At 33.9% G+C, this 11,818-nt stretch overlaps 1 protein-coding gene and 1 long non-coding RNA gene across 4 annotated transcripts; both read right to left on the reverse strand.

Moving 5' to 3' along the window:
* On the reverse strand, positions 1 to 3,927 carry LOC130716849 (soluble inorganic pyrophosphatase 4). Of its 2 annotated transcripts, XM_057566865.1 has the most exons (10): positions 3,749 to 3,927; positions 3,342 to 3,412; positions 2,737 to 2,881; positions 2,602 to 2,630; positions 1,965 to 2,030; positions 1,778 to 1,885; positions 958 to 1,023; positions 757 to 877; positions 554 to 635; positions 1 to 317 (listed from the first exon to the last, which is right to left on the reverse strand). In XM_057566865.1, the coding sequence occupies exons 2-10, from the start codon at positions 3,369 to 3,371 to the stop codon at positions 275 to 277; spliced, it is 690 nt and encodes a 229-aa protein (XP_057422848.1). In that variant the 5' UTR covers positions 3,372 to 3,412; positions 3,749 to 3,927; the 3' UTR covers positions 1 to 274. The 2 variants fall into 2 exon arrangements, with proteins under 2 accessions (XP_057422848.1, XP_057422849.1); XM_057566866.1 differs by lacking the exon at positions 3,342 to 3,412 and having other exon boundaries at positions 3,749 to 3,924.
* Positions 3,928 to 7,158: 3,231 nt separating this feature from the next.
* On the reverse strand, positions 7,159 to 11,346 carry LOC130718729 (uncharacterized). Of its 2 annotated transcripts, XR_009012775.1 has the most exons (5): positions 10,239 to 11,346; positions 9,222 to 9,508; positions 9,078 to 9,139; positions 8,432 to 8,614; positions 7,159 to 7,684 (listed from the first exon to the last, which is right to left on the reverse strand). It is a non-coding gene; the product is annotated as an uncharacterized LOC130718729 (long non-coding RNA). The 2 variants fall into 2 exon arrangements; XR_009012773.1 differs by having other exon boundaries at positions 9,222 to 11,346.
* Positions 11,347 to 11,818: the final 472 nt, after the last annotated feature.

Raw genomic sequence — 11,818 nt, forward strand, 5'->3', positions numbered from 1 at the left:
TTTGATATGAATATATGAAGATATCATTTACCACTCAAAATTACGCACATATGTGAAGAATATATGAAGATATGTATAGAATATGAAGATATCATTTAACACTCAAAATTACGCAGATATGTATAGAATATGCATGTGTTGTCAGTTCTGAGACAGATATACATGCGACATACAAAGCCAATCTTTTTTGTTTTTTTTTATAGTGGCATACAAAGCCAATTTTCGTCATAGTCATCTTTTGGACCAAGCATAGCATAGCCACCATGCGTCAACACTACCGCCTCAAGCTCTCGACAACGTAGTCTGCATACAAGGACCTACACATAAAATGAAAAGAATTATAAACAGAGCATGCATGAAACGAGAATAGTATTAAAACTGAAACCAAAAGTAACGCATTTTAATTAAATTCTAAAACTATTTCAAGAAAAAGCATTGGACATGAACATGATGTCAATTTTGAGACAACCAAAGAATCAATTATAACTTTTGAACCAATACAATTTTTAGATTATCGACCACTAATGGAAAAGAAATGGTCTGAGTCGCTTACATGGAATGCTTGATTGCTTCAAAGGCAGTTGAGGCAGGAAGAAAGTCGTTTACTGCAACTTCCTTGTTCTCATTCTTCTTGTCTAATTCCTTTATTAAGGAAAATTGTTGAATAGTTTTATACATAAGCTTGTCAAAGTTGTAGATGCAAACAAATAAAATGTATTGACCAAACAACAAAATTAGAAACTTTCAGAAGGATACAATCTTCAAAAAACCGACGGATTTCAGCTAAACGATGTGGAGGAAGGTCCTTGATATCATTGTAATGCCTATACTCGGGATCATCAGCACAGACAGCGATGATCTTGTCATCTTTCTCACCCTGAATTTCATAATAAATGGTTGGACAATTATTCAAAAGAGAAAACATTGCCGTGTTAGAAAAGTGAATGTCTGATATACCTGATCAATCATAGGCATGAGTCCAATAGCTTTGGCCCGAAGAAAGCAACCAGGAAGAACTGGCTCCTGTTAAATTCGAGTAAAGACTTCACATCAATCAAAGCATTATAGACGCAGCTCATGAATTAGATCTAAAATGTAAGATGATCAACAAACGTGCACTTACATAATTGACAGAGCAGAAGACTATTCTAATTTGCCACTCATATTGATTTGGAGAATGTCAGAACTCAGAAGTCATTTTATAACTAGATCCTCTCATCTAATTACTACTATGTGATACTATGAAATTATATTACAGTAGCCATGTTGTGAGATTTTATTAACATATCCACATGGAGAACACCTTGAGCTGTGGCTTAATCTTTGGATAGTCAGTGCATAGTTTGGCAATAAAGACAAAGGTCAATATGTAAAGGATTTTAAATTGATGAAGATTACTTTACAAGATACTCGAATCATGAAAATTATTAAAATGTAATTGAAGAGAGTTTAGTGAAAATGTGGACTCGTGGACTACTATTATTATTATACAATCTCCTTTTTACAAGCTTTCTACTAAGAAAAATTTGATAAACTGTATAGCAAAGAACTCTGGTACAGATTACAGAATGATGAACAATCCAAAATAAGGATAGTAGATAGTCTAGCTTTGGACAGCTTTGCTTACTTCAGAAGTCAGCAAATAACTAGGCAATTAGCATAACTCGCAAAAGGAATACTGATTTGAGAACAGGTTTGCATAAATATCTAATGAGCATTTTTGCACACATCATGTAAATCACAAAAGGGAAACTAATTTGCAAGAGGAAGTGAGTACCTGCATAATAACCAAGACATCAATGGGGTCACTGTCCTCACAAATAGTACGTGGGATAAACCCGTAGTTGTGAGGATACACAACTGATGAGTAAAGAACACGGTCAACCTGCATGTAGATGCATGTTCAGCAATGTCCTGTAGCAACAAGTATATCAAGGAGAGAAAATCTACGAAACCAAAACTACCTTAATAAGCCCAGTTCTTTTGTCAAGTTCATATTTCACCTTGCTTCCTTTCGCAATTTCAACCACCTGCAAGATTCAGTCATATTTCACAAAGGAAGTATTCAAATCAGTTTTTTTCAATAATGATCTCGTTCAATGTCGGTTAATAACAATTCAAGCTCATGACATGATATGCAAACTCAGGAAAGTTCAAAGAGAGTAGTTATCAAGTTGTGAATAGAAAAAATTGCACTGCAATTTTGGAAAAAATCGTAAACAACATTCTATAGCATTTGGGGGGGGGGGGGGGGAGAAAGGGAGAAACAAGAAAAATATAGTAGAGGACTTTTCTTTGGGTACTTGACTCATTGTTAATGCTAGACATGCTTAAACCTACAGTACAACTTTACAACGTCATGTTTTTTTGTCTCATAATGATAATGCCTGACTACATAAAGCTGAGAAGGAAATGGAATCAGCTATGTCAGCATTATCTAATATGTTCTTGATTCTAATCACCGGTAACCCAAATCTCAGTAAAACATGTAATGATCTTTTAATATTTGGGCACGGAGAGCACATGGCTAGTCATCAACTAAGCAAGCCAGTGATGCTCAAGTCTTCCTAAGCTAAGTAAGTTTATATTCAGTATGCTTACACAGTTGAAGATCTTTGGAGCCTCAGGTCCTGCATTATGGAAAAAGTACAATTAGCATTCCAAATAAAGTCTCACAGAGAGTATGAGAAACAGAGAAGCAGTACATTGTAATCGATTCGCTAACATCTCGCTTACCTATCTCAAGATCATGCCAAGGGTGTGCAGCAACAGACCTCCTAGTCATGGATGAAAGAATCCTCTCATTAAGTGGCGGATGTTGGGAATTCTGAGAGTTGGCAACCTTGATTGGGGTCTCAATGGGTGGAGCCATATCCGCAATCTGGAATAATAAACAACAAATTTCATCAGATCCATCATCACATTTTCTGGACAAAATTTCCACCTAATAAAAAACAAGAGCATACTAAAATTTGACCTTTGATGACCTATTACCCAAAGAACAGTGTCCTATATAATCAACATTATTCCCTATCAAAGAAACATTAATCGCACCAACCTCCGACGCTCGAACTAAGCAATAAACTGTAAAACCTAAACCTGATCTAACCAAATGTGTATAAACCACAAAAATTCCAAGCTCACAAAAAAGCCGGCATCATCACAAATAATTCAGCTGCAAATTGCGACTACGACTTACAAAATTGGAATTCATCGCGACTCAAGTCAGCACAGTTAGCGACTTAGAAATAACCTTCTAGAGCAGCAAAGTAAACACGTTTCCAAGAAAAAAAAAAACACAAATAGCTGAGTTGAGGGAAGAAATTTCACAAGCAACCAACCGCTTCAACATTTTCCGATTCAGAAGCCATTTTTGATCCACTCAGAGCCGCTTGCGTTACAAGCAAAACGTCTAAAAACAAGAGTTACAATCACCACCAATAATGAAAAATATACAACAAAAACGGCAGAAAAACACGAAACAGCCACAGATCTGAGCTATTCAAAACGCATAGAACAGTGATTTCCATTTTCCAGTACCTTACAAAAACGGCGCTTCATGAAAAAAAAACTATCAAGCAATCGTTTGCGAAAGCAGAGTTGAAATGAGTTGAGAAAAGCGAAAATCAACAGTTCAGAGAAAAATGTTTGAATTGAATCGCGAGTTCGTAACAGTGATAACGCACATTGAAATAGTAGCAAAACCCTAGTGAAAACGGTTAACGAAGGTGCGAAAATGGAAACTCACCGACAATTGAAGCAAAAGAAGAAGGTTGGCGCAGATCTCGAAAAAGGAACGGAGAGAATGAAGAAGGTGAGGAAAGTGTGAGTGAATGAGTGAGAGGAGAGGATGCTTGTTATGTCTGCAAAGAGCGAGGCCTTATAATGTAGAGAGGATGAGAATGAATGTGAGGTGTACGCAACGCGTTCCCGCTCTGTTTTTCCTGTTTAATAGGAAAAAAATAATATTGATTGAAATCATAAAGCATAAAGCATAAATCCAGGGAATATAAAGAAAATGCCTATGCCTTCGTTTTTTTCATTTTTTTGGTATTAATTTTTAATATGAATATTTAATGTAAGTAAGTGGCGTATCATATCAATTTATTGGTCAATAAAATCACCTCTCGTGCATGTTGAAGTTAATCGACATCAATCAGAATATCAGTGAGGTTCTTTGTATTTATTTCTCTTTGTGAAACTTCACGCTCATGTTAGGTTTTGGGTGAGTAAGAGTGTTCATCTATCAATAGTAATAATAAAAATAATAATAATAAGATGTAAGTGAGTTAATGTATTGGTTTAACATTTTGTATATTAAGTTATTGGTTGAGAATTTGATTCTCAATTTTTATGAATGAGAAAAACTTTTTGATTAGTCTTGTACTGCTTAGTATGCAAATTGTAGACGTAAGATATTAGTTTCAATGATAGACTGTGAAAAATACATTAGTCAATAAAAAAGTTTTCAATAATAAGAGAGCGAGGCTGATTCTTTTTTATATCTTTTGTTCTCTATCTTCTTTTTGCATATATCTACATTAGGTTTTTTCGATGAGTTGGGTGGGCTTCACAGCCCAACAACAAAGAAAAAACAACTACATGCCTCTAAAGAAGACAGTAGAGGCAGCATCTGCAGTGAAGCTAACCGAACAGAAACTAGGCAAGGTATTAAACATCATCAAATCCAAGCTCACCCCAACCCAGGCTTATCCAGCACATCGGCCACCACATTAGCCTCGTGAAACACATGTGAATAAGTGGGAATAATTCATTTTTCAAATTCTTATAATTTCAAGCTCTCCTCATTCGATGCCAATTACTTAAATATAGAGATATTTGAGAATCTCAAAAAAAAAAAAAAAACATTGGAGTATTGAGAGATATAAATAATGAGCGGAGTAATAAAAAAAAAGGAAAATGAAGAAAAAATAAATGGAAAATAAGATGAAAGAAAATTCAATGATTTCAAGTTTTTATGCTGTACACTACGGCCAAAGTTTTTTTTCTTTCTTTCAATGTCTAGGTTTGAATTAACAAATTGTGACTCCGGAATTTGTGCAATAAGAGAGAGTTAGTAAAACATGTATCCAGAGTCCACACACAAATGGAATGTACTAATTAATTCAGCCAATATCCATAGAGAGCAGTTATTAATTAACAGAGGTTTAGGAATTGTAATAGGTGACTGGGCATGAATCAGCATCTGTTATCCGTATATTCCGCCCAAGACTGTGCTTGATGAGTACGCAGACATGCAGAACGGGTCTACGTGGACCCACTCCGTTTGTTGACGGTGACGGTGTTCCGCCATTCCTACCTAACTGTCGTGCGATGCGATCCATTTTGGTGTTGGGACCCACCCGAGACAGAAACAAAAGTGCCAAAAACAAAACGGAATATTCGCCGTCTCCACTGCAATTTGGCTGAGCCTGAGCATTCACCACCGTTGAGTTTTCGCTTTATAGATAAGATACATAGCCTTATAATAGCCATGTCATCTTCATCTTGTTGTAAGAATAAAAATATCTACTTTTTTTTGTCATAAATACGATCTCATCATTTTATATTTTTTAATTTGATTAACTGTTTCAAAAGAAACTAACTTAATTATCTGTACCAAAAAAAATACTTAATTATCAAATTTCATAACGTCTGGTAGAGGCTATGAAATTATATTCTCATTTTACTTCCAGATAAATTGTGCAAATGTGTTTGATAATTTTTTTTTTTACATTTTCAGGAATATTTTCAAATTTTGTTTAATTCAAAAAAATAAAAATGTAAAAAATTGAAAAACATGTGATGAAATTGTAGAAATGGAAAGTGATTATTAAATGTAACTTTTATCCCATGAAAATATAACATACTCATTTTTTATTTTTGGAATAGAAATGAGACAAAATGTGTGCAATGAACATTTTGGAAATAAATTATGTTTGAGAATATTTTTACAAATCTTCTACAAAATACGAGAATACAATATTTTCATACACTAGTATTATCCCCGTTTGTCCGTGCGATGCACGGATAATTTTTTACGAATTCCACTGTTAATCACAATTATTGAGTATTTGATATATATGATTAATACAATGATGTATTTACTAAGATATACAATTTTAATTAGTCAAACACTTATATGTCGTTATTATCTTATGTTTTATCTTTCTTATATATATATGAATTAGATGAATTTCAAATGTTAATTGTGTTTGACCCCCTGTCGACTTGCACTTTGCGCAATCTTTACCGTAAAAGATGAAAAGTTGACTGAAATGTAATAACATATAGACTGTGAGATGGATATTTGAAACTAAAAGAAAATATTTATACATAAAGTGATTAACCAACACTTCGCAGTTTGGCCACATGGTCTTTGTCTTCAAGGAACTTGTTCACAGTTTTGAATCATAAATTTAGGGAACAATTTATTATCTACATATTTGATATTGTTGGAGTGGCGCAGCGGAACGCTAGACTCGTCACAGTCTTACAACTCAAGAGGGGTTGAGAGTTTACCATCCACACATTGGGTTAAGAGACTAAGAGCACAAGTGGTCTAGTCTAGGACATCACCCACATACATTCACCACAAAACCTTAAGGCAATGGGTGAGTGGGTCCATCCACTTATAAACTCTTTAACTCTTGCCTACACTATTTCATTCACAATTGTTACTTCAACAAAGATTTTTCTAAATTCACTAAACAAATAGGAATATCTCTTATTATTTTTCTAAAATAATATATATATATATATATATATATATATATATATAGTGTTGAAAATCAACCCCTCTCAACATATACATGAATATATCTTATATAAGATATTTTCTTATCTTTAGCTCTAATAAAATAAACAGATAAAAAAATTATTTTGCAAATGCATTTGAAAGAACTATAAATATATTATAGCTTAAATAATAAAAAACATTTATATTTTCTATTACAAATACATTTACCATTTTTATACTTTTTTATGGGATTATGAAAAAAAAATACATATGAAAAAAATACAGTTGAGGTAAAATGTTTGATTTTAATAAAACATTTTCAATACACAATAAGAAATTAAATTGATCATCCAGGTAGAAAAAACCAAAACACAATTTGGTATATTAAGCAAACCACAGCTCAATAATCAGACCAACTGTTTCCAATATCCTGCCAAAACTAATACAACACTAACAATAGGGATTGAACCGTGTGAAAACCATAATGAACATCAAGGTAGCAGATGACAAACAAATTAGATTACACTACTCTAAAACCAAATTGTATTATCAATAGCTCTTGAGAGTAAAGAGACCAACTTTAAAAGTACTTGCAGCTTGAAAACTTATAACAATATTATTCATAGCATGAATACCAAGTCAAAGTCTTTTGTTTTTCAGCACAGTATCAAATGAGAAGATGTAGCCTTTTCATGATCACCTTTCATGATTTGATGCCTGCCATACCTCATTATCCCTATCTACCAATAGTTGTATGAAACAACCAACCAACTATTCTCTATCTGTATAATATTTTCATCACGTTTAACAGCTGCAGTTTGTCATGAGCCCTTTTCAACAGGTTTAGCAGCATCAACATCTCAAGGAGTGGATTCTTTTCCCTCTTTGCTAATTCATCCATTTGCATCTCTTCCTCATCAAGTTCATGCATTAGAGCTTCCATTTCTGCAATACACCATTAAGTTTTAGAAACATTTCCAGTTCTCATTTATAAAAATATAATACATATTTACTTCTCTAATGACACAGAATCACACACTACACACATTGGTCTATGGCAGACATCAAATCATTTTAAGATCTCACTTTATCCTCTAACTGAAGTGCAGTTACTTGCCTATTTTGTAGCTCAGTCACTTTTTGATCAATTTCCTTCTCAATATTTGATATAACATTGTGCATAAGGAGATATAGAAATCCCCAATTATAGAAAAGCATAAATTCAAAAGTGCAGAACATTATGCAACCCAGGAAGTTAAAATGAGAACCTACCAAGAAGGGTCAATTTGGGGTGGGGTGGGGGGGTCCAAGATATAAATGTAGGAACTTTACAACATGAAAATATATTGCCAACATCAAACACGATATGGAGACTCTTAAGAAGGCAAATTGTGATATCAGTTCTGATTTTGACGGCCATATCTTAGTTTTAGCTTTTTCTACTTCATCTTATGTCTCTTGCTTGTCGCAATGACATTTAGCTGTTTTTACTGGCTCTCAAATTTGATCATTCCTAGAATAGCTTAAAATTTACCTTTTATTTTTTCTTCTTTCTTTAGTTAGTTATCATCCTAGGAGATTATGTTGCTTTCACTTAGAACTCATGAACTTTCCACGAACCCAAACCAATAATGAATTCATAATGCAAATTAAATTCACAGAAAAAATGTGAAAGGTCGAGGAAGGAGAAACCTAGATCAAGAAACAACTGATTCTAGCTCTGGTAGAAGTTTGTTCCTACTTCTTTTCCTCTTCACTGCTCTATGATGGCATCCACCCCATAGTCCATATATCCGGTAACCAAATCACTTGAACTCCCTTGAATGCTCCGTCTCATAAATTGACTTTTTAAAAGCAATAAATCAACCTCACACTCTGCAGAACATAAACAAAGAAATTAGTAATGATAAACAATCTCACTAAATTGTGTTTATATAACATATGAGATATGCTACACTCATGGAGCATTCATGTGTGTGGCAGAAAACAGGGAGTACAAAGCTTTGGAAGTGACTATTGATAAATCAGCTGGATTATAATTTTCCCCCCTCTTTCTCTCTCTAATTTGGAGCTTTTTATCAGACGTTATTAAAGAATCAATAGAATTATACATTGGAAATAAATGAAAAGATGCTAAATAAATTTCCAGAGGAAACACATAGGTTAGTCACAAAATTAGTGGACACTCAGTATTTTTTTTGAAGGATAAAATGACTGATTAATTTTTGAACCCAAAGCTTACATTACCCACCTCTCCAACCCTTATCTTTTAAGCAACAACTAATACCAATTGAAAAACACACTTTGGAAGAGAACCATGACACTTGAGTAAACCAACCATCAATTAAACTCTTCCCTTTGCACAGAAACCCCCTTCACAGAAGATGCTTCAACTTCTATCTGAAACAAAAATGGTTCTCATGAGTTAGGTCAGTAAACTGCTAAGATGAAGCAAAGACATTGATACATAATTGAAGTATACCTCTTCTTTGCTGGCAGGCAGGTACAAGTACAATATGGTGCGAGGCGTGAAACATGCTAAAATGGTACATACTCGAGTCCTGAAACCAGATTGCTAATTCAAACACATGTAAGAATGCCAATAAACTAAAAAGCAAGATAAAGAGAAGGTTGAAGAAACACAAAAAGGTTGCAATATACAAACCAGTTAACAAATAAGAACTCTATTATCATTTTCAAGGTAAAAGTTGATCCAACTACAACTTACATTTCTCAAAGTGAGGACTAAAAATAATTTTGACAGTCTCCCTGCATCATGCAATGGAAAATCAGGCTAGAGAAGTAATGAAAAATAAGGCTAGAGAAGATAAACACAAGAAAGAGTGACATGTGAAGATGAAGATATAATGATCATCAACATAGACAGAAGTAGTATAATATTCCCTATTTATCAAGAAAGAGAAACATTTGTTTTTACACACAAGTTTCAAAATGACACACTACATTCCTCGAATCTTCAAAAACACATCAAGTGGTCTTTATTTTCTTTTCCTTGTGTCTACTCTAAACAGAACAATATTCATCAAGATTGATTGAGATTTGTCTTTTATGCATATTATTATAAGAAACCATTTGTTCAGTGGTAAATTTGAAGAAAAAAAGAGAATTTGAGGACTGAATCTTCCAGTCCCAAAAACACATGTTTGCTAGATGCTGTAATAGAGAAACTGCAACTGTGCCAATGGGATTATGGGAAGGAGAGATTAAATTAATGAAGCAAATAATACTTTTGCAGACATCTATTTATGATGAATTTTATAATAGCCCACATCCAAACCTCCAACTTAAATTCAAACTGGACATTAGAAGAACTTAAAATCAAAAGGAAAGGTAACTTCATTACCAATATCTTTTGTAAAAGCATTCTGTTTGATCTTGGGAACATTGAATTAAAAAAAAAAAAAAGCATCTTGAAATCCCACACATACAGTAATAAACTACGAAAAAAAGAGATTTAAACCCAGAGTGAGAACAATACTCCATCAGAACTTATAAGATCATCTTCGTAGCCAGACACATCCTCTCATTATTCATCCTCTTCCTCATCTTTCTTTGGATCAACAATCTTTACTTGACCTCTTTAGATTTTGTATCAGGTTTTGCCTAAATGAAGATAATTATTAGCTTCATGTGTGCAGATACATAGAAATAAGAGAATAGGAGAAATCAAACAGATCAGTGAAATCAGATGAAATAGAGGTTGGGGGGGGGGGGGTGTCAGCCCTCTAAATAAATGAGCGAAAAAAGATAGACTCTCAGCCCTCTAAATACAACAGAAAGCTGCATCAAATCACCAACTCTTCCACTCTACACCAACAAAAGCTTATGAAGCCAGAAATCCAAAGATAAAAAACTTCCTTAAGAATTGAATCAGAAATGGGATAAAAGTTTTCAAGTGTGTAAGGAAAAAAATGTCAACTTTTTCTTTTCTATTTAGTGATCCAGTGAAGAGGATTTTTTGTTTGAAACATAATGAAGAAGAAGAAAATGGAAAACCTCACAGAATAGAAAAGAAATATCAACTGAAATTATAAATGACCAAAATCGTGCATTTAGAAAAAGAATTTCTGTACACAGTGCCTTAAGTGGCACAAAAGCTAGAATCAAAATCCTATTCCTCTTCCTACCAAGTTGTGAACATAGAAAAATCACATAATTACTTGGAATTGGTCCTATCCTACTCTGTTAAAAGTAACAGGCCATGAATATTGAAAACTTTTTCATAAAAAAATTGAATGAGGTTTTTTTTTTCTTCGAAAAATGAGTGTTATAAACATACTCATGCCATGACACACTGGACCTTGGTACAAAGCCAAAGTCATTAGTATATAGAACAGAACAATGGACCTTGGTATATCTTAGCGTGGGTGCCATGGTTACAACACATAATAACTCCACAAAATATCAAACAAATCCAAGAGTTTCTTTACACATAAATTTACCGTGCTAATAAATTTAAACACCATTGAGCATAAACCTCAGCTTGAAGAAGATTGATTTGGATATCAATTAGCGACGTGTTCTTTTTGTTCTTATCCCTCAGTTACATATGAGCATTCAGATTCAGACCTCAAAATTGTTGAGGTTAATTTAGAACAAATGCATTGCATGAATTTAAGAACTGGAAAAATTATTACCTCTAAATCTGAGTCTGCGATGTAACCTCCTGAAAATTCAAGTACAAAGAATCACAAATCAATCAATTAAGAATAGTATCCATTATAATAATTCAGACTCAACCACAGATTAGAAAAGCGATCAGACTTAAGTAAGAGGGTAGAAGACAACAACCTGTGTCGCACACAAACTTGGGTGAGAATCAGAGACGACCCAATTGGGAGAAGTGTGGTTGAATGAGAACTGAGGGGATATTTATAGCCAAATCGATCTGAAGAAACAAAAGAAGCCTCTAATGTGAACCGGCGGCAGGCGACGTATTGACGAAATCAGCGAAGAGGTGCAAAAATGACGAATGAACAGTGTATAGTTTGAGGTGTAGAACCGTGAATGGTTCCACCATATACAAATCGTCTGGCAAACAGCAACCGGCGGCGGTAA

Source organism: Lotus japonicus, chromosome 5 (genome assembly GCF_012489685.1).
Source record: "Lotus japonicus ecotype B-129 chromosome 5, LjGifu_v1.2".
NCBI classification, from domain to species: domain Eukaryota; kingdom Viridiplantae; phylum Streptophyta; class Magnoliopsida; order Fabales; family Fabaceae; genus Lotus; species Lotus japonicus.